The sequence below is a fragment of the Chaetura pelagica genome, unplaced genomic scaffold (assembly GCF_000747805.2).
Source record: "Chaetura pelagica isolate M959 unplaced genomic scaffold, ChaPel_1.0 scaffold109, whole genome shotgun sequence".
NCBI classification, from domain to species: domain Eukaryota; kingdom Metazoa; phylum Chordata; class Aves; order Apodiformes; family Apodidae; genus Chaetura; species Chaetura pelagica.
In genome coordinates this window covers 12803510-12830367 of record NW_009970725.1, presented here as the reverse complement: position 1 = coordinate 12830367, position 26858 = coordinate 12803510, and the positions used below count along the sequence as shown (strand labels likewise).

Genomic DNA, 26858 nt, shown 5'->3' with positions numbered 1-26858 from the left:
AAAAGGCAATTATTTTATTATATGGTAAATGCCCATGGGCTATGTCTAACTTCTCCTGTTACATATTGCATCAAACACACCTTAAATTCTAGAGTTTTTAATGCTCTTTACTTCTGTTTGAAAATACAAAGGTTTCCAAATCTCTTAAGAGCTTTATGAATGTGTTTATTTACTGACAAAATGAATAATTTCCCCAAGTTCATAAAGATTTTCTGGTACATTCCAAACCAGCCTTCAAGCCACAGACAACCTAGCAATTGTCTCACTTGGGTTCTGAGTTTATTTGACAACTAGATTAAAAAACCTTACAGTCTTGTTAATTCTCATATGTCACATGCTAGATTATTTTAATCAAGAACTCCTGTATGGCATAATTAAAATCGAATCAATTTTATTTCTTTATTTTAATCTTTTGCATATTGCAATGTTGCCAGAAAATAAGATCTTCCCAACATTCTGCAGTAAAAAAAACAACAACCAACAACAAAGAGCATTAGTACAAGGTCTTTGTCCTAACTTACACATGCAACTCTTAAGCTAAATTACTTGGAAATTACAGGATTCTAGGATCTAGTAACACAGAAAAAAAACTCCACCACAAAAAACCCAGCTACACAGATACATATATATCTATATTTGAACTGTCATTTAATTTGTAGATGGAGACAGACTAGATCTCTTTACAACATCAGGCTTGAAGGAACATTCCACAGATCAGACACACAATGGGCACATGCAGCGGAGTTGTACATACAGGGATGAGTGTCTGTAAGTTTTGGTGCCAAGCACACTGTTTAACTCAATGGAGCTGAAGGAAAAAAATTACACACAAAAGGAAACCTCGAACACGGAAAACTCTTCATGAGCAGAGAATGAAGAAATCGTCAGGGAAAGAAAAGAAGCTGAAGAAAATGAGACAAAATGGGCATGATGACTTGTCTGTACTTGAACATCTGACCTGTTAGTTGGTCGTCGCCTGCAGCAGGGGCGATGCGAATGTATGGTGTTGTAAGCTGAGTCACGATTATCGCAGCTAAGGCAAAGGAAGGTTTCCAGGTCAGCATGCATGAGGGAAAAAAAAGCCAGACTGAAGCTAGGCCAGCAAGAAGAACCTTGGTCAATAGTTTATTTTCTGAACTCCTTAGAAATAAAATAAATAAAAAAACACCTCCCCCTGGTTTCTTTTCATCTTGAGTTGCTAGTGTGGTTATTCTGCAAATTAATAAGCTTTCACTTGTGACTCTCATTCAGGAAGGACTCAAAGCATTTTATTTACATATATAATGCATTTGAAGAAACTGGAGACTCTTTGGCTCTGCTGGTCACAGCACTGGGCTTTCTAAGTGAAAGTTAATTGATTATTCAGGTTACTGTAGTATTAACTGCTCCAAGTAATTTGAACTAGTTTCACTTTTTGTTTTCCTTTTTCATAATAGTACATTTTTTCTGTAAGTCTTTCTTAAGATTATTTTAATGTAAAATATTTTTGCACTAGTTAAGATTAATTTATCTTCTACCCACTTGGGTTTTTATTCTGAAAGTGCACACACTACACATATACTTAACTTTCAGCATACAGAGACTAACCACTGCAAGTTGGCATGCTTTTAGTTAGGTATGCATGTAACCTTTTGAGGTCCAAGTAACAGGTTCACATTTTGCCACTAAGACAAGAAAAAGCCAAAAAGCCTAAACTGTTTGTGTGCCTGAACTCTTCAGACTTTTCTATTGGAGCTGTAACAACCACGGATGGGTATGGATAACTATTACCATTGCTTATATTAATAGAATCTCCTATCTATTTGCCAGAAGTTCTGTTCCCTCTAAATGGTTAAGCACACTATGATACATATATATTAAGGAATATAAAAAAAATTAAAAGGTCAGATCCAACATGATGCAGCTGGAGAATGATGCAAAGAAAAAATATTGGAAAATTAAGGACAAAATTATATGAAAGATCAGTCATTTACATAGAACAGCCTGGGTACTATTAGAAATGTGGCAACGAGTGAGGAAAATAGATCATCTACCATCTGCAGACAATTAAACTCAAAACTGCTGCTGCATAATATTTTGAAATATCCCTCTGCAACACTGAAATGCAGTGTTGATAGTAGCTGCTAGAGTACTGTTGCTATTGGATTTAAAATATTATAACATCCTTTTCTCTCTCATAATTAATGAAAACCTTCCAATATTGCAAGATTAGAACAATAACGTTTCCCTCTTGAGAACTGGAATCCTAGGAGACAACCAAGATGTTTCTATCCAGACAGTGCTGTAAGTCATATCAGGAAATACAGTCTAAATATAAATCACAAAACACCACAAAGTTGATAGCAATAAACTTGGAGGAGTTTTGGAATGTTTTCAACTTTCTCTGTTGAGATTTTACAGTCATTTAGCTTGAAGAAAGAGTAGGTATATGAAAGTCATATTTCAAGCAAAATACGACAACCTTTATTACCACTGGTACAAAAATCTCTTCCTGATTTTTGTTTGTTTGTTTGTTTAATCATCTTGTCAAAAATAATGGGAGTGGAAACCCTACAGTCTCCACATTTGTATATACACCAAATAGTCACAGAGGTCCTAGAAGCTTTTCTCTATAGAAAACTAAATCAGAAGACTCTACATCACAAGAATATGCTGACTGATCCTTCTCCTTGTAAAGTTGGTAGCAAAGGTTCCCTTTGACTTCAGCAGCAGTAGGAGAATATTCAGGTCTACAAAACCCAATATTCTGATCCTAAAGTACACTTTAAGTCATTGTAATCAGGATTTTTATATGATCTCTAAAAGAACACATTTACAGAGGTTTTCATTTGTAAAAAATTAATGGTCATAAAACAAGAGCACTTTTAAAAATGTTATAAAATGGTATTGTTCAAGACATACTTGAAGGAATGCGCAAGTATTATTCAGCTGCAGACCCTACACATGCATCTGACAGGTACTTTTCTAATAAGAAGCCTGTCAATATGATAACAGGCAACACAGTGCACTTTGGCTCTGATCCACCAACAGTGACAGTGGAGCACATGCTGGACCAGCAAGCACAGACATTATTCCTGTTGACATCAACGGGAGTGAAAAGGGAAGTACCTACTCAAGAGTTCTGCTGGATCTGGGACAAGAAAGCCTGTATTGTAATATTACGCTTACTAACTTATTTTAATGTAAAATACAAATGCATACAGTGGGTCATGGAATGAACACTGCAAAATGCAGTGATAGAACAGAATCTCAATGATCTTAAGGTCTCAAGGCCACCAAAAACTTTTAAATTATCTGGAGTTGGGGTAATTAAATGAAACACAGATATCAAATGATATAGCTATGCTCACAACAGGTTCTGAACTCCCAAAGTGGTCCTGAGGACAGACTTCAAACAGGCTAACCACATGCCCTTAATACAGACAACAAGGTGGCTTGGCCAAGCTCAGGTGGCTTGGAGGAGCACCATGGAGTTTGCTCTGGTTGACCTGGATCCCAGAAGGCCCTGCCAATGCACTTGGTGCAACTCTCGGATTCCACGGGAATGGAATTACAGAACCTTTCTGCAGTCGGGGAATCAAAATGCAAGTAGACAGTTGGCTGCACGGTCATGCTTGTTTTACAGGGTATAATTTATGGCACAGGCCTTTACTCAGTAAAATACATCTGCTTTAAGACACAATAATTGCAATGTAGTCAGTGAGATTATCCTTTGTGCTCAAAATCAGGTACATAACTGACCAGATTAGGGCCTAAAGCATATGGTTTTCCACATATATATTAAATTCTAGATTACATCTACTAACTGCAATGTCCTACACAAGGCTGTACTTTTTTTGGGTCAGACCTTTATCTAAATGAAGATTGTACCAGTTTTATTCATGAATGTCCTTTTAGCTTTAAAAGCCACCAAACTTGAACTTGTAAAGATAACAGAAGCCCAGAAGGCAGACATTTCAGAAGTATTAGTATCCAAAAACTAGATGTTGTACTGGAGAGCATTTGTGAACTTATTTGTAAGAAGTACTATAATAAACAGATACAAGGTAGAGCTTAAGTAGCTTACTGTCCAGTAGCTATACTGCAGTCACAAAGCTCAATGGGAAATGGTATGTGTGTCTAAGAGATTAGGCACAGTGGTCGGAGCAGCCTTTGTTTCCTGGGTATGGGCAAAGTGAATGTTGTGCTAAGCTGTTTCTCTGTTTTGCCCCACTCTATGTGTGGTGATTTATGACCTACAGACATTAAGCTTTTTTGCTATTTTTGCTAGTCTGTTTGTGGGAAGTGCAAAGAGGGCACAGAATTCTGTTTTTCTCTCAAGTATCTCTGCTAGACCTAAAGGGACAAAAGCGGTACAGAGAGGTATGATTATTATAATATTAAAACATGTCATGGTCTCTATTTTATATTTAAAAAATAATAGAAATTTAAAATAGACATTCAGTTTCTAAGCATGGAAATCAGAGCCTGACAGAAGCCCTCCAAGAAAGTTTTGCAGCAGAGATTATAAATGCCATTGAGGACATGTCTGGTTTCAAAGCTCATAGAACAACACCTCACATTATTTCACAGGCTTCACAAAGGTATTACGAAGAATTCTGAAATGTGCTTTCAAAATGGAAATATATGAAGATTTGTTTAAAGTAAAAGCTGCATTTCTCACATCTCCATTGCCAAATCGGTTAGTTCAAAGTAGCCTGTTGCTATGGGAGCCATTCCAATCCATAGTTACCCCCACTTCTCAAATAAGAGAGTAAGATTTTTCAGTCAGTCAAGTAACTGAAATAGTTGAACATCCATTAGTGATTAGGAAAATCTTCAAATAATCTAAAATCCATTTCTCTAATCACCTATTATGATTTCAGAGGCAATGTAGTCCATTCTCGGTATCACTGAAGCTACTGGAAAACAATATAGGATTTCCATCTGAAATTAATCTCTCATCTATATTTTATTGGGTTTTAAATCAGACATTTGAAAGTTTTCTAAGGTTTAGTGAGCAGTCAGTAACTTAGAATTAAAACTACTTCCTTTGGTTTGGAAAATAAAAATCAGACCATGTTCAGAGTTGTAAAAATCTGTATTTGTCACATTCGGGAGGATCCAGCCTTTCAAGAGAGGCAACTGTATGCTAAGATTTCTGTTACTCTTAAGTAATGCGATTCTTATCCGTTCTATTTAGTGGTGGTGGTGGAATTGTGAAGCCTACATGTAAAGGGAATCATGGTGGAATCAGTTAGGTTAGGGATAATCACTATGAAACATACATGATGTCCCACAAAGAACAGCGGTAAAAGGATGAAGTAGTTTGATTCATATTCTTAGCAGGTGCCCAACCCACAAGGTGGTATTACTTCTTCCTACTCACAGCAGTACTTTATTTCCTTTTCCTTTATTACAGTCTCCAAATAATCATACCATCTTATTACTTCTTTTCCAGGCTTTGAAGCTGCCACCAGCTGGTACTAAAAGCATGGGACTACAAAGACGACCACAGACAGATCCAAGCCTCCAAAGTTAAATATATCAGGAACATGTTTATCTTTTCCTGTTTGGGGATCAAACCTATAGCTAGCACTGTCTTATTTATACAAACTCGTCTCAGAAATGGTAGTATCATGTGCTGACAGTCCAATAAATATAGCTGATCTGTGCCATGAAAATGAAGAATGTGATTCCTCCACTTTTCTTCTATAAAGCAAGCAAAAAGTAATTTTTCATTACAGATGATTAAGCAGCTACTATGCATCTGCAATTGGCAATTTTACAGCTCTACTATATAGAAAAGTCAAAACTATTTATTGTGAGATCATATAAAAACCCACAGAATTTATTTAAAAAACAGTGTTCAAGTAGACAACTAAAAATTAGTGATACATTTATTTTAAAAAACAAACAAACAAACTTCCTAAATCTCAGCTAGAGCCACAAATGAATCCTTTAATATTCAGTGATAGGTTCAGTGATGCCTTTCAGCAATGCAAACACTTCGGGAAGTTTGAAAAGACCACGTGAGGGAAAGGTCACCAGGCTGAAATACAGAATACATGACATGATATGAACATACCTTTTGTGGCTACCCTGACGCAGTCGATTTTGGTTTCCTGTGTCAAGTAAAGAAGAAAAAGGTCACATATTGTGTTTCTAGCAAAGAAGACCATCCATGATTCTATTCTCAAAAGTACTGATAAAATGTCAAAGAAGTGCTCGTTTAGTGTGCCTCATTACATATTTAACTGCTTATTCAGCAATTACAATGTGCTCTCATAATATGGACGTGCAATGTTTGGGTATAGTACATGAACAATTCACTTAAGATTCCTCCAAAAATAGAAAACATGTAAAATATATTAACAAGAGCACAAGCAATTCAGCTTTTATACTTTGGCAACATAATGACCCTGGGATTTTATTTTTTTTAATTTTTTTTTTTTTTTTTACAGATAGTATATTTTGAGGCTTTATGCAAGACAGTTTTAGAAAAAAAAATATTAAAAAAATCAATGGTGTTTCACATTTCTGCACTGTCAGAGAACTGTGAAAGAGGGCCCATTATGGTTTCTGGCAGAAAACATTTTCAGGCTGTCAACACAGACAGCCAAAGCTTATCAAGAATTGGGTAGATCTCTCCAGAAAATGAAAAACAATTCCAGGCAGAATTAGCCCAATGAAACATGATCTACGAAGACTTTTTAACACACATTTCATATCAGTACCATCTACTTATTTTTCTTTTACTGTTTGCAGAAAGGGGTGGGGGGAAGTGGTTTCTAATTCAGTCAGTGCAACCAAACGAGAAAATGGGAGCTCAAGACATTACAAACTAAAGTAATGGGATTGGACAGGCCAAGACAGACGTGCTAAAATCCCCAGTCTTGTTTGGCTTCAACAAAACAGAAGAAATCACAAAATTCTCCTCTTCAAAGCAAGAAAACAAACTAACACAAAAAAAAAAAAAAGAAAAAGAAAAAAAAAAGCCAGTGAAACACAGCTTTTAGATAATAAGACAGAATGGAAATGTACTACTTTGCCCACTCACTTTACAAAATGTGTTGCTTTCCCTCCTTTTTCCTGTAACCTTTAATCATTGAGCAATATTGTGTTAGGAAAACTGTTGTTTGTTGTGGTTTTTTTATACAGTGTGTTAAATTTCATAATTATTTCATTTTCTCATTAGCAACTAAATCGAGTATCTTCCTAGTTGGTGCCAATCATCTGTTTACACACAAATACTGTAAAACACTACCCTTGTTGTAACACTTACCCCATTGGCTCTGCTAGCAGCTTGGAAATAGATACTGTAGCTCTTATGAGGAAGAAGCGGAGTGTTCCAGAAGCCACTGTAGGTTTTGTTATCACCAATAGTAAAAGGCTGAGCAGCTAGTAAACCATTGGCTGGAAACTCTGCAGCAAAGTAATACTGGGAATTCAAAAGCGAAGCATTCTGGAAATGAATGGGCACTGGGTAGCACTTCAGGATTTCAGTTGTCTTTTTGGTTCTCCGTGGACGTTCTTCTTCAACAACTATTTGATAGACACTGAGAGTGTAGAAAGAAAAGAAAAAAAAAATAATTAGGGTTAAGACTTGCACTATCACCTCATTCTGAAACAATAATAGCATACAAGTATTTATCGAAGAAAAGAACAGCTAAAAGCAAAGAACACAGGAAGAAAATGTCATTTTGATATTCAGATGCAAGAATATGTGGAATAGATTAATGCTCTCAAAAAATTAATTTTGTTTTGGAACAACAACATCAGCCATACACACCACTTCTTTTCAATATAGCAAACGCACAAAACACTTTCTTGTCCAAACTCTTGTAGGGATTTTTTTTTTTAAAATGTAGAGTTAAGTATTATGTTGTTCACAGAAGCAGAAAGCTATTAATTCCATCCTCTAACCTGCCTAAATGAAATTAAACGAGTAGTGAGATAAAAATGAAGAAATAAATTACAAAGAGATGAGGAATAATTTGCTTAATTGTTGACATTATAATTATTTAGAAAAGTCCATACAGTGAAATGCAGTATTTTAAAATTTCATTGGTATATTGACTGTTACTGAGCAAGAATAAAACACTTTTTGATTCAAATTATTCTCACTTCACAAAACCCTTTTACACATCTTAGAGATAACCATGTGTTTGTTTCTGCATTCTGCAAAGCAATTTGGTCTGTACTTGCGTTCTTTGCTGTATTGGGACCTACAGGGAACAGCCCATTTCTCTCCACTCTAAAGGTGCTATGGACATTCAAGCAGGAACAAAGAAACTGTGATTTCTGCTGTATATGCAAACAGTATAATCATTATACCCTTCCAGTTGCTGTAAAAGCCTGAGTCAGTGCTTTCAAATTTGTGCAGTGGGAAGTCCATGTCTCTAAAGAGGAGCGGCTTGCATGTTTATTGCTTCACTGGGGGCCAGTGATTCTTAATCATTTTTGTCTCCTGGAATCTTGAATCCTGGCAAGCCAGTTGGTGTAGGAAACTGATGTTAAAGCAGCTGTGTGACACAGTTTTGTACATGGTCTACACAAAATAACAATTTATGATCTTTCCAGCTGGCAATTCATAAAGCAGCAATCTCTGGGTAGGGTATGTTCCTTAAAGATTAAATATCCACACAGTCTTCTGACATATTCCCACTCTGCTATCTGTAAGCAGATTATTATTTTTACAGAAGACTCTACCCAAAGTACAGCGACACCTGGGCTGGGCATCTGCTGGTCTCAGACTTAACTTAACAGGACCTACTGGCTTAAGAGTATCACTGCACAGGTGTGGCTGTTACCCTGCTGAAGACAAATCCGATTTAGAAATAAAAGAGATGTAGGCACCAAGCCAGCTCATAGTCAGTGAGCTCCTGCACCTGCTGGGGTGCTGCTAGGCTCAAGCTGCTTTGAGAACTGGCATGGAGCTCTCCACTTCTTGCACCTTCTTGAGCCTTACTGACTCAAGAGCACAAGCAGACTAACTTGCTGCTTTTATACTCAAGCTGCCTTTCAACGTTTAGTTAGTGCTGTGTGCTTGAATGATGCCCCATCAGCGGAACTGTTCATGGTCAGGCTGGACCTTGAGCAACATGATCTAGTGAAAGATGTCCCAGCCTGTGACAGGGTGGGGTGGATCAGATTATCTTTAAAGGTCCCTTCTAGACATTTTATTTAATTGCTTTCTAGGCTTCATTAACTATAATAACTAAACATGCAGGTCATATGAAGACATCTACAACTAGACTCCTATATTTTGATGCTCTAATCTGATCCTAAGCCCCACAGAGTAACCATGTATAAGTAAAATCTGGTACAATCAGGGAAACAAATGTCTTGAGGGTGCACTGAAAGGCCACCATCTGCACATTTTGCAGCTCTGTAAAACGAAGTATACACATGCAGCAGAAAGAGTTTCATTAGCTAAGTAATACATGAAGGTCAATATATTGCAACATTTGTTTGAACCTATGTGTATTGTTCTGTAAAAACTAGTCACTAGCTTAAAAATTAATCACTGTCATTATGATCTAGTGTTTTCTCATTCAAATCCATGCTTGACATGATCTTAGGAGCTAATTTTCTAGAATGAAACACAGTTGTTTAGAACTGGGATTCCAAGCTACTTTGAAGAGAGCATGTTGCCTCCTCTAATACTAACTTACTGCAAATCTACAATAAATAGCATTTAGAATTTAAATAGAGTGTGGGAAAAAAGTATAAGGTGACATAAACATCTCGTCTTGCAAGGTAGTGAAGCTGCATACACCTGCCTAATACTGCAGGGAATATAAGAATCCCTGAGTTTCACTAAAGTACGAATGATAGTAAATGGAGTTATGTGGCTGTCACAGTGAGGAGGTATTGTTACCTTTTTTTGTTACATCAGAACTGAATATAAAAGGGATCTCGGACCAGACAAGGTAATATGACCTATTTCAGTATCAGCTGAAATGAGGATTCTTCTCACTGTTCACTCAGTGACTGAAGCTAAAGATTGTGATTAAAATCCTTCTTTTCCTCTGGCAAATTCATGTTAGTTATACTACATGCACTACTCCTTGTACATTACATTCTAAATGCCTGCCATCTATTAATCTTCACATACATTAAAGAAAGAGCTAAGTTGACTGGAGTAGTTTCAAACTCAAAATGTCTTTTCATCCTTACTCCACAAGACAAATTAGATTTGCAAGCGTCCAGACCTCAAATCTATTTGCTCTTTAATAATTTAAGCGCTGAAAGGTCAAGCAGCTCTTTTCTGTTCCCCTTTATCAAAGTCCAAGCACTAATGAAAAATAACTAAATCCTATCTGCTACCCAATTTCCACACGCTGCTGTTTCTCTGATGCAAATTAACACATTATAAGCACCTGGGTCAAGGGAAACCTGACAGAACTTTACAAGTGATACATTTTACATTTGCACAAATGAGATCATCTTGCTAATGAATTTTACAAAATTACCTCAATTAAATTGTAATCCAAAAGCTTCTTCTAATTCTTACTGGTAAAACTGCTTTCTATAATACATGACAGCTGAACTGCTTATGCTGAAAAGGGTTCAAGCTTAGTGAATTGAGCTAGCACTGTACCAGGACTCTGCTGTTCCTTGTACCTATTAGTCAGATTTCCTGCTTGTTTGAAGTTCCATTATTCCTTTTCCACACTTCTACATTTCAGAAAATAAAGTCTTCCTACCTGTAATCCAAAAAATAAAATCTACACTACAGTGAAAGGTGCCAAAAGCATATTGGCTATAGGTAGAAGTTAAGTTGATCTCTCTGAAGGAAAGGAATGTAATTTAACTCACATTATGCAGTTCTACCACAGATTTCCAGTGCCTTGGAAGTTGAACACAAAATCTACTTTTTAGATAAACTAAAACTTAAAGCATCAAGAAAGAAACACATGGGAATTATTTTTTATTTAGGATTAAAATATTTCTAAGTTGGGGATTTAAAAGGTGTCTGAGGGAAGAAAAGCTGACATAATTTTTAAGCTACATTTTATTTTAAAAATTCCAAACAGTTACAAATTTAAATGATTATGCAGCAATACCAATCTGAACATAATACAGACTGTAATTTCAGTTAGAAATTAGACATATCAGGCTTCTCAGATATTTACTGAAACTGGGTTGCCTAAATTAAAATGGTCTGTCAATGTCTGCTAAATATACACATTTTTTCAGACAGAGTTGGAAAAGACACAAGAAAGAAAGAAGAAAACATTAACACAGTAATCAAAGATGCTAAGAATAGTTAGAAAAATGAACCAAACCATTAAAACAATTAAAAAAAGACTTAAGTGTACATCTGTTCCTAAGTACATGAAATGATGGGTGTTAGTAACTTGCTGAATCAGGACATTATTCCACATTACTGGAATAGAGTAAACCAAATCTTAATTAATAGAATCATATAATGGTTAAGGTTGAAAGGGACCTTGAAGATCATCAGGTTCTAAACTCCCTGACATGAGCAGGGACACCTCACCTGAGACCAAATTGTACAAAGCCTCACGCAACCTGGCGTTCAACACCTCCAGGGAGGGGGCATCCATAACCTCCCTGGGCAACCTATTCCAGTGCCTTACTACCCTCATGAAGAATTTCTTCCTGATGTCTAACCTAAATCTCCCCTCTTTCAGTTTAAAACCATTATCCCTTGTCCTATCACTGCCCTCTCTGGTGAAAAGTCCCTCTCCAGCTTTTCTGTAGCCCCTTCAGGTACTGGAAGCCCACTACAGGTCTCCCTAGAGCTTTCTCTTCTCCAGGCTGAACAGCCTCAGCTCTCTCAGCCTGTCTTCATAGCAGAGTTGCTCCAGGCCTTTGATTATCTTTGTGGCCCTTCTCTTGGACCCTCTGCAACAGCTCCATGTCTTTCCTGTGCTGAGGACACCATAGCTGTACACAGTACTCCAGGTGGCATCTCACCAGAGCACAGTAAAGGGGCAGAATCACCTCCCTGGCCCTGCTGGCCACACTTCTTTGGATGCAGTCCAGGATGCAGTGGCTCTCTGGGCTCCAGCACACCCTGGTAGCTCATGTTGAGCTTCTCATCTACCACCACCCCCAAAGTCCTTCTCCTCAGGGCTGCTCTCTAGCCATTCTCCCCACAGCCTGTATTTGTGCCTGGGGTTGTGCTGACCCAGGTGCAGGACCTTGCACTTGGCTTTGTTGAACTTCATGAGGTTGGCATGGGCCCACCTCTCCAGCCTGTCAAGGTCTCTCTGGCATCCCTTAATTAAAGTCTGATTCAAAGAGACATAACTATAAGGGGTTACTGGACACAAGTATGGACAAGTATGCACCCAACATAAGAAGGACATGGAGCCACTGAAGTGAGTCCACAGGATAGCCACAAAGATCATCAGAAAGGTGGAGCACCTCTCCTATGAGGACAGGATGATAACCAGGGTTGTTCAGCCTGGAGAAGAGAAGGCTTTGGGGTCAGCTTATAGTGGCCTTCCAGTACCTGGAGGGATCCTACAGGAAAACTGGAGGGGGACTTTTTACTAGGGCTTGTAGCAAGAGGACAAGGGATAATGGATTAAAACTGGAAGTGGAGATATTCAGGTTATACATTAGGAAGTATTATTTTAGTGTGAGGGTGCTGAGGCACTGGAACAGGTTGCCTAGGGATGCTGTGGTTGCCTCATCCTGGGAAGTGTTCAAGGACAGGTTGGATGGGGATCTGAGCAACCTGATCTAGTGGGAGGTGTTCCTGCCCATGCAGGGGAGTTGGAAGTAGATTATCTTTAGGGTCCCTTTCAAAACAAACTATTCTACGGTTCTATGATCCTCAATACAGAACTCCTTAACAGGTACAGTCTAGGCATTTGTCTATTAAAACTTATAAATTTATAACCACACCTCTATCAAAAGTAACACAAAATGTAAAACAAAAGGAAACCAAGTATGATTACTTAATTATTGAAATTTCAGCTCTATTTTCTCTCTCTTAAACAGTCTTCCTGCCCTTATATTGCACTACACTCTTGTAATCTATCCTGTAACTCAAATTTTTACAGTACTATAGACTGCAAGTTAGCAATAACTTGAAAGAGAAGGGGGGAAAATACTCTTTAAAGGAGAGGAATTAATAACTTACAGTTAGTAGGCAAATAGAAGAAGGCTGCAGTAAATTGCCACTAACTCTCCTCCTATTGAGCAAGAGTCTGTATAATTATAGGTGGCATTAAACAAAGGTGATTATGACAATCCCTGTCTGAAAGAACATAAAATGGGTGGTTCGTTTGGAAGAGATGACTTTTCTTGTCCTTGCATTAGGATCTGTATGAATTTGGAAACTATTTTTTGTTTGGTTGGTTTTTGTGAGTGAATTGGCATTGTTACAGGTGGGATAGATATTGGGTCAATGACTACACAAACTTAAGAGTTTATGGAGTAAAAGTAAGATCAGAACAAACAACCTTGCATGAACATTAGATTCAGATATGAAAATACAGAAAGAACAGTCAAGAAAAACAAACAGGCTAAACAAAACCTCCAAATCAAGATCACCATACAAATGCCAATAATGATGCAAGTATTGTTATAGTAATACCCTTACATCTAATTTACAAAGGGAAAAAAAAATAATAGGTGAACTGGGCAATGTCGCAACTAATTAGCAACATAGAAGCAACCAACATTTTTGCAACTGTTGATATTTAAGTGCTTTGACATACCAGTGTTAAAGGTCTATTGCCTTTTCTTTTGGTGAGTGAAGGGATTCTTCATAGAATCATAGAATCCTAGGGGTTGGAAGGGACCTCGAGAGATCATCTAGTCCAACCCCCCTGCCAGATCTTAAAGATCTTTAACTTTTTGTTTGCATTTTCACTTGAACTCAGAAGGTTTTATACAAACAAAAGTTCCACAATCTTTGGAAGGTTTCTAAATCTGCAGAATAATTGGTGCTTCCAAAGTGTGGGAAAGTGACTAAGAAAACACTTTGTGCTATCAGCTTGTTGAAACTTAGAATGATACTGCCTCCATACTTGGCTCTATTTACTAGCTTTATAAGTCAAGAGATAAGTTTGGTTAGATTCTCCAAAGCAGAGTGTGTCTTCATTCTCAGGAAACACTTTTGCTGGCACCTGAGATTTCCAGCTCAGGTGAAAATTCAAACAGAAAAAAAGCCACAAATCTTTTGGAATCAGACCTAGAGTGAACACAAGAGGAAGAAATATTATACAGCACCTCCATTGTCATGCATGGAGCCCTATTTCTCAGATCAATCAAAGCAGCAATACCTAAACAGCTGTAAAGGAAGAGATAAGACAGCTTAGGTTCAGCCCCTAGAGATACTGCCAAATGTAAACTCTAAGGTGTTGTAATAAGCTTTATCTTCGCAGACCCAAGTCCACTGGGGAACAGTATTTGGTTTTTAATGTAAAACTCCTAAGCTGCTTTGTGAATGCTCAACTCTTTCATATGGACAGCCTCAAAGACTTAAAACTCAGTATTTACAAAGGAGATTTTCAGGGAAAAATATATCCAAGCAAATCTCTCTAGCATTCCTATTGATTTATACAGGCAATACTGACAGTTCTCATATGGGCAGCATTATGTCACTGGAACTTAAAGATATTTTGCTTGTTGTTTCCTCCAAGGACAGTCACTAGAGGAGGATATGACTATGCATTCAATTCATTCGAGAAAGACAACCGTTGCTACCTAATAACTTTATTGCAGAAGAGTCAGATGGGCTCTGAAAGTGGTAAAGCAACGGCCACCATAAATGCATCATGTATTGAAATGTTTTTTTCAGACACAGAACTGACAAATTTCTCTTTTGTGTTTGGACTCGTTAGGATTTAAGAGAAACACCAGTCTGGCCTCCAAAAATACTTAGAAGAAAATCTGCAAGAAAAGAAAAGGAGACAATGATTAAAACTCCTTCCACCTTCCAGTGGCCAGATGGGTGTCACCTAAACCAGAAGACACAGTGTATTTAAATTTTTGCCTTATTTCCTAGTATATGGATTCACTGTTTTACAGAATCTATGCACACTACATTAGGGACAGAGAATATCTGGCAGATTTTCAGCCTTGTAATTGCAGATAATCGTGTGCCATTTACAAAGTGTTTGTGATGTGTTTCTGCCATTAGACTCAATATACAACTTTGCTTTGTTAGTAAGTAAATCAGAGAGAGAAGGAGAAAAAGAAAAAAAAAACAACAACAAACAACCCCCCCCCCCAACAAACCTTTTCTGGATTTGAGTTTGTAATACTTTTGTTTTAGAAGAATAGTAAGAGTTCCAACATGGAAGTGGTACCAGATGATCTGTGTTCAATTTTACAACACAGTGCATACTGATGGACTGCAGTTTTAACTTTGTCCAGTCCAACCTTTGCAAAAATGAGTAAGTTCACTACATATACTAACTTACCCTTATTCAAAGCTAGTATTAGTTTACTACTAAACCAGTGTATTAAAATTGGTAAGAACCATTTCATCAACACATACCAAAGTGGTGGTTAGGCAAAATTGTGGCACAATTCTTTTGTTAACTGCAATTCACTGAATGGCAAGGGAATCAGAACTGTTCTCTTGATCTTTCCAATACTTATTTTTCTTCCCCCCTTCCCTGGATATACAGGCCCATGGTTAATTATTTCTAATTATTTAAATACTTGTGCCCAACGAGGACTTGGGAGTGATACTACCATAGGGGTATACAGAACTAACAGACTGTCAGAATTATTGCAAACATGATGACAAAGATGCAACTATGTCTCCACAACTGGTACATATGTTTCTAGATCAGAAATTACTTAATTGTGAAATCGTTTCCCCATCACCACTCTTCAAGGGAGGGGCTACTACTCTGTACTGATACAATAATTTACATAAACACATAATTCTAACTTTTTTTCCCCTTTTTAAAATACAGATTAGCATATATGTCCCTTTGACAGTACAGTTTTTCATTTTTACTTCTGCTGGTGAAAAAAAGGAAAAAGTTCTATAACAGTGCAGATCACAAGAAAAGCTATCATCAGAAATAAACTTTTTCTGAACCACTTAAAATCTCTCTGTGGCTTGTGCTCCCCATACTTAATATGGATTCATTTATCTTTTTCTTCAAACTCACAACTGCCAAGAAAATATAAAGATTTTGTACACATGCTGCAGTCCAGCACAGAATAAAGTGAATGCAAAATGAAAATTAAACCTACTTAGACCTACTTAAGCCTACACTGTTTCACACTGACTTCAAATTCAGTTTCTAGAGTGGTAATACAAGGCAAGTCAGCATTTGACTCTATGTTAATACATTCTCTCAGCTATTAACTGTGTATTTGCTGAAGAACCAAAAAACATCTTTGAGTACAGTTCTTCCCTAAATGCTCCATACTGTTTCAGTGAGATCTAGCTACTGAATACAGACTGCAAGTGACAAGCTAAGGAGGGCACCAGAGATCTGGCAGTGTATTTATTTATATTTTTTTTAGGAAATGTTTAGAATTAAAAGACTGTGAGGACACTTTTAAATAGTTTTAGGTTGAAGATAAACTCCTGTGCATATGAAAAGAGAAAGAAAACTGAGCAAACAAAACCAGAAAAAGATTAAAACATTTAAGAATACAAAATACTACCGTGTAGGAATGTAGAGAAGGAAAGAAGAAGAAAATAACAGAACAGATAACATACTGAAATGAGGATGAAATGTACCATCACCTTTGATAAACAAGAAGAGGAAAAGAGAAGTAGTAGTAGTAAAGAAAAAAATTTCATTATATAGTTATGAAAATATTTAATACACTTCTGTAAGATTGGGGAGGCAGAATTGTTTATTCAAGACTGATTGCTGCAAGATCTCTTTACACTCGCAATGATCCACTGAGTATTTTTTTAACTGCTCTACCAGCTGATACTTGGCTTCCATAAATAACTCTGGTATACATAAGCTGATAGTCTTTCTAATAGGTATGTCACCATCATATTTTTGGCAAACATAACATTTCTCTGCTGATATCTCTTTCATGCATACGGGACAACAACATCCCATTTATATTGACCTGGTACTGGGTTCTTCAAATGCCATTTGAAACAAGATGCCTCAAAGCCTTATAAATAGACCATGACACTGTAAGTTTTACAATGAGAAGTTCAGAAGTGTGCTCAAGAACATGCCATATTCCACGCATCATCTGTGATACCCAGCTTCCACTCTCAATATGCTCAGCTCCTTTTAGAATATCCCAAATACTGGCTGTAAAAGAGGCACCACATGCTGTGGCTGCTTCTGGGCTACATATGGGCTTGCTGGTATGTGAAATGTAGCACTCTTCAGCACAAATGCTAATTCCAAAATATGGGAGAAACTTAATATTTATGCAACATTTCCACTGTTTTATACGTGCTTGAAAACTTCCAAGAAGTCCAATATTAATAAGGAAAGAATACACAGACAAGTAAACAGTATGGTAAGCCTTGTTTTCTTAGGAAATCATGATAAAATCAGGTGTAAACGTTAAATTATGTTCCAGAAAACTTAATTCTTATCTTATATATGCTATATAGCACACACAAGCCAAGGAGCACATCCTTTACCAGTGAACAAGTTTTATTCCTACTGAGAAGAAGAGGTCAGTCCCTTTAGACACCAAATACAATTGATCTTACTCCACAGGCTTTATGGTCTTAATTGAAAGCCCATGCAGCAGTATCACTGACTTAAATGATGTTGGGCTAAACTGAACTAACTTAACGTTTCAGGTTCTCCAGGGCTTTGAGACTGACTTCACTCCAGAGCAGTGTAAAATAGGGATGCCTCCTACTTCCTTTGTAGTCTGCTCACAACATGGCTTTAAAATGGATAAAAGCCAGGGATGCATTGTGAGGATAATTCCACAATATATTCCACAAAGCCACTGTTCTGAGATCTGCTGGTGGGCACCATGGAAGAGGTGATGAAAAAAACCCAATAAAAATAATCTCCAGACAGTAAGCTATACCTATAACTGCTTATTATGACACTCCTTATCATTGCCAAGTTGTTCACAACCATACATAGAAAACTTTTCCTCTTTCCTTTAGAAAGAAACATGGTATTTCCATTTATTTTAATTTTAGAGACAGGACTGGGAAGAGTATGATATATTGATTTGCAGAAAGCTACACAGATTGTCCCCATCCAATCCAGAAATAAAATCATGTTCCCATCTGCACTGAGTCCCAGTGCTGCACCTTCTAGACCATCCTTCCTTTCCATAAGACAACTAAATTTTTCAGTTATCAGGAACAGACTGTAATTCTTCTCCTGGCCAACTGAAGAGGCTTAGCTTCACCTCTGCTGTAGAACCCTCCCTTGGGGAATATAGGTCTATGCATTATTTGAGCGACTTTGTTGTGTAGAAGCAAAAAATAAAATAATAAAAACCCACCTGTTGCAGAGTTATGTTTCAATATAGTATTTCTGCTGATATCAACTAACTAATAAACAATTTCTAGCACAGAGTTTCTACATTATCCTGCTGGTGAACTCTGTCTTAATTTGAGTATTTTCTTCCAGCAATCACCTATTCAAAGCATGGAAGGAAGGAGGGAAGGAGGAAGAGGGTGAAAGGCAGGTGGGGAGAGAGAGGGATGCAGAGGACAAGAGGGAGAGATAGAGAGGGAAACGCAGGGGGAGAAGCAGGTTTCTGTAAAACTTGCCTGGAATAGTCAAGCCCCAGTTAGTCCCAAATTATACAGAAGGGTTTTATAAAGAAAACCATTGATCATCATAGTTATCTACTCCTAGGAAACATTTACCTCCAATCATGTTCACAGTTATTTTTACAATAAGACTGCTTCCATTTTCCAGAATCTGTACTAAAACCACCTTCTTTTCATCAAAACAGTGTAACCAAAAACCCTCAGTATGCAGTGTGGGGAAAAGGAAAGCATTTTGGTTTATCCCAGTTTAAAGACCAAACAGCATAGCAATTTAAATGCTCAGATTTTTACATCTGTCATGCTGTAGAGGTGTTTGTGCTGAGCAAAGCTCAGAGAATAGTGTTTAACTTTTAGTACAAAAAGTGTATGACCTAAAGCATTCTTGCTGATAAAAAATAATAATGAAAACAGATAATAGCTGGTCTTGCACAGACATTTTTTGTTAGATGCCATGTCTTAGAATAACGCAGCTTCGAATATTTTTCATTCTTGTAAGACTAATTTGTCTTTGTCCTGGTTTGATCAAGATAAGATCAGCCCCAAATTGCTTTAGAATATTAGCAGGGTACCATGAATGCATTTTGTATTCTCTCAACCATAACTCATTACAGGGAACTTGCTTGGCATCAATAAGTCACTATTGCTTTTGAGCAAGTACGTGTGTGTGGGAGCGTGTGTGTGGCTCAATACCCTGCTGCTAGGCTATTTAGTGATAAAATCTGATATAATAAAATATTAATTACAGCTGAAAGGTTGGGTGAGAAATATGAACTCAATTACAGTTTCATATTGTGAACAAAGGGCAGAGTGAAAAAATCCTTTAGTTATAGAGGTTTGGGATAATAAAAGAACAACTAGAACATTAGACTCAAGCTGAGTGCTCCCTAAAAGGCCACCTGTTATTAATCTTCACATCAGGAATAGAATTTCAAGTAAATTAGGTCAAGATGAAAGATTTCTGCTGCTGATTTTTTGACTTAAAGATTTCTTTATCTGAGCATTTTTTCTTTGATGTCATTGCAATTTAGTAATGAGAAATTTGCAACAAGCACAAGGACACAGCAATTATAATTAAAGGTTAGATATCATACATGGTATGCAAAGCAATCACCTTATATGGTATAAAAATAGATAAGAACTAGCAGTTGATTCTAAAGTCTTTGTTTCAGTCAGACTTGGTTTCTCAGTGACAAGCTGCAGCAGACGTGATCCTACTGTTTTAAAAAGCCAAGTTGTTTTTTTTGCTGGTTTGTTGTTGGGTGTTTTTGTTTGGTTTTTGTTTTTTTTTTTTAAATACGAGCAGTAGAAGATACATTATTTAAAAACTTCTAAATAAATACATTTCTGTTCATGTTTGATTTACCTGAGTGTGGAGTCAGATGATTACCAAAGACATAAAAGAATGTAACTGAATTTTAAACAAGCACAACTGTGAGCCAAAGTTAGTTGAAATCAAATAATATGACCTTGAAATCCTATGCATAGTAGTGAATCATAAGAAATGAGAAATCTTATCTATTATTGCAGGCCAAAATATGCCATTATAACATAGAATAAGATTTTCAGTGTCTGAAGAACTATGCTTCCTATTAGCAATGTTTTGTATTTCAAAGAATTTTACAGAAACTATGGCAATATATTTTGGTACCAAGCCAGAAAACATATTTTCAATGTATTTAAATTAATGATACTTGGAACAATCCAAAGATCATTTCAAAGCTTCTTAATCAGCTTTATGTTCTTTGCTTAATTTATTTTTAAAAACAACACAGAAAAATGATAAGTTCATAAATATGAGATAAAAATATCTTGGTGCTGCAAGTGAGGTGCTTTTATAAGCCATTATCATGCCATTTAACTCACCAGTTTTCAGGTTGCCAAGGCAAATTTATAACACAACTAGAAAATATGGAAAAAAGAGTTAAGTCTTCTCACAGATTAAGAGAAAAGAAAGAAAGAAACACTGTCTAAAATAAATTAGACAGAATTAAGTTAGAGGGGATCTGAAGGAAATACTCAAAACTCAAAGCCATGGCAGAACTGACTGGTCCTTTTTTATCAATCTGTCACAGAGAAAGAAAATACTGATGTACAATAGTACTGAAATATGGATCAATGAGGAAGAAACAAAAGGAAATTCAAAGAGTCTGAACACGTTAACCAATATGCAACAACTTTTACACAGATGACACAGCCAACGTCATCAGAATCAGTCAGAATCAGTAGAAGCATTTCTGAAAGTGTATGCATGACTCTCTGATATTCAAAGAAAGCTCACTACTCCTTGCAAATTGTAGGTCTGCTTCTGATTAGAATGGGAAGATCCATTATAACACACTTGCAGATCCAGTAAAGTAATTGACAATACTTGAACCATCAGATGCAACCTGGTTTGTTCCTGCTTCATCAGCCAAAGTGCAAAGAAGAAACAAACCAGCTATTTTTCTTATTGCAGAACAGGACACAATGCTATTACCCAGTCTTCACAAATCAAGTGAGAATAGATCTAGCAAGGTCATCTGGATTCCCAATAAAAACAGGAAGGTGGACTCCCATCTAATAGGGATGTTACTAGTTCTTTAAATCTGCATGAACGTATCTTTGAATCTGCATGTGCAGCTTGCTCTAGAGTGATGTGTCTCTGCTCACAGCAGAGGTTGGAACCTGATGATCTTTAAGGTCCCTTCCAACCTTAAACCATTCTGTGATTCATTCTACGTTTCAATGAGATGAATGTGTTATGTATATCCACTGAATAATTTTAAAAAACAAGTATTTTTTTAAGAAATACAATACTATGTTGTTATCATTTTACAATGTTCAGAGTTGCTGGATAGAATATGATGGAATGCTATACTGGAATTTAAAGGAATGGAGTAACAGAAAAAGAGGCAGCCTTCATACAAGAGCCTGCCTGAGCTATTTCTACTTTCAAAGAAAACCAGGGCCACTTGAAAACCAGAGGTTTCTTCCTGAATAGCCTTGAAGATGATTAGTAGGTATATAAAGTGTAGGAATAATGAAAAAAACACTTAGAGAAATAATGTGATATTCCTAATGAACAGGAAGATTTCCTCAAATCTAAATCCTTACATAAATTATACATATATATATAACATATATAGATTGGGTGACGTCATTGCAGTCTATGGCTACCTCACCAGGGGAAGAGATGGGGCAGGTATTGATCTCTTCACTCTTGTGACCAATGACAGGACTCAAGAGAAATTATGGGAAGCTGAATTGGAGGTTTAGGTTGGATATCAGGAAAAGGTTTTTCACCCTGGGGGTAGATGAGCACTGGAACAAGCTCCCCAGGGAAGTGGTCGCAGCACCAAGCCTGTCTGAGTTCAAGAAGCATTTGGATGATGCTCTCAGGCACATGGTGTGATTCTTGGGGTGCCCTACACAGGGACAGGAGTTGGACTGTATGGTCCTGATGGGTCCCTTCCAACTCAGCATGTTCTGTGCTTGTATGATTCTTTAAGATACACTGTTGATCATTCACCTGTATTCAACTCCCAATTTATGTTTATGATACAAAATGTTGCATCCTAGAACAGTAGTTTTTATTTTGCTCTCTGGAAATTCCTGGGGCTGCACAGTTTGCAAAAGCTAAGAAAAGCAAACATGCACCTTAAAGATCTAAAATCACAACATAAAGAGCTGCACATACACTGCAACACCTTCAGGGGTTTATACATTAAAAACAAAACAACAATAACAACAAAAAAACCCAAACTTCTACTAAGAAAAATTGATTGCAAGTAAGCAATATTCTACTTCAGTATTTTCCAGTAAACTATAAACTCCAGCAATGCTGTGACTCTGCCCTGGAGAGTGTCCATGAGGTGTGGACACTGCAAATGTAACGATGTTCATGTGTGTAACTATGGCAAGTTGCAATATAATATGCACAGGCAAATTGATTAAGGGGCCTGGATATAACACAGAAATGAGGAAGAAGCATTTAGCGAGGAGATCAGCTAATGGATTAATGACACAATGTTAACACTAAAAGAATGAGATCTTTCAATACTCTACAAAGCTGTGCACTGGAAACTCAGGACTAAATTGGGCTGGGGAATTAAGCAAATCGATGTATTAAAATGAGTGGTTTATAAGTAGAGGGAGAATGCTTATTTTCTCCCTTTTTCAAGGATGCTCTGCAACCTGCTGGTTTGTGTGCAACACAGAAAGAAAAATATTTGCTGAGGTGGCTGAATGAATACACAAGCCAGTTTCAACAGTTTTTTTGATTCAAAGGTTGAAAACTGTTTACTGCTCATTAAAGCACTCACAAAGGGTATAAAATTTCTAATCTATTCAACTAGGGGTTACAAATGAAGCATGGACAGAGTAGCTCAAGCAGATCCACTGTGGTAGTTTAAGATGTTGTCCCATTTGTCCATTTTCTCCCTCTGTCAGATGCCATGATTTCATGGGAGACTTGGTGGCAAAGAGCACATACCTGTGCTTCAGCTGCAACTGAAAAGCCTGGTGCTATCACCTAAGCATCCTGAGGCACAGACAGGTTTTCTCCTGCTGACTCTGCTGCAGGAGAGCAGGATCATAGCAAAAATAGCCACAACAAAATGATAATCTCTCAGTGCTATCATCCCTTCGCATAACTTAAATGCAGTGGGTCCTGGTCTAGCAATTTGGAAATGGAGATTACTGTATTCTCTGTTCATTTTCATCCTTTCTTCTCTGCAAAATGCTCTACAGGGCACTCTAATCAGTAATATAGAATGATGCAGGCAGATACAGAAAAAGCAAGACAGTTTTTGTGGCATTGTCCCCAGTTTCTCAGGACTCCTGTGGATGAAAATAAGGCTGACCTTCTATTCTGTGAGTGGAGGTGTAACTCTTCCACCTCCCTGCACTGGGAACAACTCTGGTAGGATTAGGTGGCATAGAAACCTTGGCAGCATGACACTGTACAGCTCTTCCCACAGGAAATCTGGCCATAGATGAAAGATTCTGCATAGTTCAGGATTAGCACAACTGTTAAATACAGATGAGATTTTGGCCTTATTCTTCTACTACCCTATGAGACTAATCTTGAAAACAGCTTCAACTCCAGATGTGAGAACACAGTTAATTCATTTGCCCTTGTCTGATTTCCCCATGGTAATTTCCCCCTAAATCCAACATTTTTATAATGCCTTAGACATCTATTCTACTGCTCTCTGAGACCATTTTAGGCTGAGGCATTTATACTGGTCCTGACTAAAGAGTTGCTGCTTTCAGTTGTAGAAGCCAGTAAGTGACTCTAATGTTTCTTTATGTCATTTAATGTAATCCAGTTGAGCAGATTAGCTTTTACTTAGAAATGCTTTAGAGTCATGATGCTTGCTGTAAATGCCAGTGATTTCCTTTCCTGCTTACATGAACAGTGTAACAGAAAGAAAGTTCTCACTTTAATGTTCAGTAAAATGAAATTACAGTGTTTCACTCAGAGGACATCTACAGCTTTCCTTCCTCTTTCTGTGTTAACATTTGTCTTTATTCTTTCGTATCCTTTAATACTACTTAATATAAAATTAAAACATTCACTTGTTTCCTTGTGATGAATTATTAAAATGCTTTTGTACATAGAGAATGGGTCAATCAAATATTACTTACACTGAGAGTTAGAAATTCCTCCAAATTACTTTGTCCTGGAAACCACAGTCCTCCTGCCATACTTTCATTTATTAGTAACAGAATCTTTGTTATTGCAGCCATTTACTGTTTCCTAGTGAGTAAAGGGCTCATATAAACTTGCTCCAAAACTACAATACTGGAATAAAAAACCTTAAGATCAACAGCAGGATAAAAACACATTGTTGTCAAATAACCTATGGAAAAGGCAATTAAAATGATACAGATTACTTTGGTGTTGTCACCTAAGTTCTGAGAAAAATCCTGCTGACTTTTGGCTCCCTGATGAAGATGACCTTAGCTTGTGTTTTTTTTGGGGTTGTCAGGCAGAGAAAACTGAAAAGGGAGGGACTTTTAGCACCACAGTGTCATGTGACTCTCACATGATACCACATCTCATAATAATTTCTATTAATTTATCTAGCACTACCTTCCAGACATTTATTCCTGTACTTGTTTCAGAGCTTCTGTTCACCACTGGGTAGAAACTTTATTTTTGATCTCTTTGTTTACATGCTCTCTGAACTGAAATTGTTCACTCTCTGAAGTGTATTCCTCTGATGTATTTTAAGAAAACAATTATGTCTTCTCTTGGCCTTAACTGGCTGTGTGAAACAAGTCCAGGTTGCTTGGTCCCTCCACATTACACAGGTTTGCCAGTTCACTGACCATTTATGCCACAGTGCTCTATTGCTGAGGTGCTGGTAAATTAGTAATTCTTGGTAGATCAGAACTAGACACAGGAGTTCACATGAGGTCCTGCCAGTATTTTGTACAATGGCATTTACAGCTTGTCACCTTTGCTGGAAACCCCACCTGCTGGGTACTGCCTATTTGTGTATTTCACAGCCCTGCCATGTTGTGATGATTCAAAGTCATACCACAAGCCAACAATACAGTTTCTTCTCCTCTTTTATTTAAACAAATGAGCCCCTATCTTACAACCTGCACCCTTGTTATTAGCTCACAAAATGCTAACATTGCATCTCATCCTACTTGTAGGAGGTTAATTCTGAAGGCTATTCAGTATTTTATCTTCAGCATTTCAATCCAATGATGCACGCAGGATCTACTTTTACTGCCAAATGGATTATATTGTGTTATATTTATATTTGATATCCATAAAAAAACCCATGCAGAATGTTATTGCATCATCTCTCAGTTGATAATTCAGTAGTTCACTACAGAAAACAAAAAAAGTGCTTATTTTAGAGCCACTGGTTTAGAGATCTTGTGAGCCAGTGAAAAATACACAGTTCATTTAAATACTTGGGAAAGAAAAGCAACTGAATCGCAAGAACCACAAAAATATAAAGTATGTGACATGGCTAAAGCATACAAAGATCCATGTTCCACGTTGCCAAGGCTTCAGTACTAACAGGGCCCAAGCAGCTATGGTTTCCAATATGACTTGCAAGATTGACTTCAGTGCTTATTTAGTCAATTGGGTGAACCATCACTAAAAGTGATACCACACTTTTCACTTGGGACATCTCACTTCAGCATCCAGTCCCTGAAAGCAAAAATACTTATGAGATTCAAACCTCCACAAAAACAAAAGAACTGTAGTAAGATGAAAGCCACAGTGAAATCTAATTTCACATTGACATTAATGATATGGGAAGTGTACATGCATAATAAACAGTAAGTTCAACAGTGAAAGTTCCCAGAGATAGCAATGGGTTATATGTGCCTGACATTTCCTAACCACAGTTTTACAGGAGTTCAGAATGGCTCACTCAGCACTGTGGCTACAAACTAGCATACAACTACTATGAAACATATCGTCAGAAAATGACTTTAAATTGTCTCCAGAAAGTACATCCCACATAATCCTGTTGAACAACCACCCAGGGAAATGGAGCTGACTCACATACTTCCCCTTCAATCCTTCCACAGTACACAGTAAAATGAAAACAAATCCCAGGCATTCTTCACTAAACACAGGGCAATAGCACCTCTTTCTTACATTTTCTAGCAATGCTCTGGTTGGTCTGCATTTGAACTCAGGTACATATAAACTGAGTACACTTTCAAAAATCATGCAATGCAGGTAATTTCCAGCAATGTTCTCATAACTCTTTCATTATGGTCCTCTCTGTCTCAAGACAAGTTCCCAGACATACACTTGAGTCCCCTACACACTCAGTGGGAGAGGGAAATGTTTCTTTATATCTCCAGAGGGCTCCTTTGGATGAAGGTGGGATTGTACATCTCATACTGCCTCTATCAGGTGATCAAGGTGTCCATAACCGAGGAATGACCTAAACTCAGTCAGGAGTAGATGCATACATTTAAAGATCTGAAAGATACTTTATTTGAGGATTTACTGTATAGGTCTACATCTGCTTAGGATACAGATAGTTGAGCTGTCTCATGAGAGGTGTGACAGTCATGCCAGCTTTTTCTATGATAGCCTAACAACTAGAGCATGTTCTCAGAAACTGGAGTTAAGGGTTCAAGGCTGTTTTCAACCTGAGAGGCTTTCACCATACTGTTCTCACCCTCCAGCCATCTGAGCAGCCCTACTGTGGTTTCCTGC

At 37.3% G+C, this 26858-nt stretch overlaps 1 protein-coding gene across 1 annotated transcript in view; it reads right to left on the bottom strand.

The window, feature by feature from the left end:
* PTPRM (protein tyrosine phosphatase, receptor type, M) overlaps positions 1-26858 on the bottom strand; it is a 331529-nt gene that overhangs the window by 183892 nt on the left and 120779 nt on the right. Inside the window, exons 10-12 of the mRNA XM_010006866.1 lie at positions 7265-7538; positions 6068-6104; positions 959-1033 (exon numbers count right to left, since the gene is read on the bottom strand). Of these exons, the coding sequence (XP_010005168.1) occupies positions 959-1033; positions 6068-6104; positions 7265-7538 (386 nt within the window). The remainder of the gene's footprint in view (positions 1-958; positions 1034-6067; positions 6105-7264; positions 7539-26858) is intronic.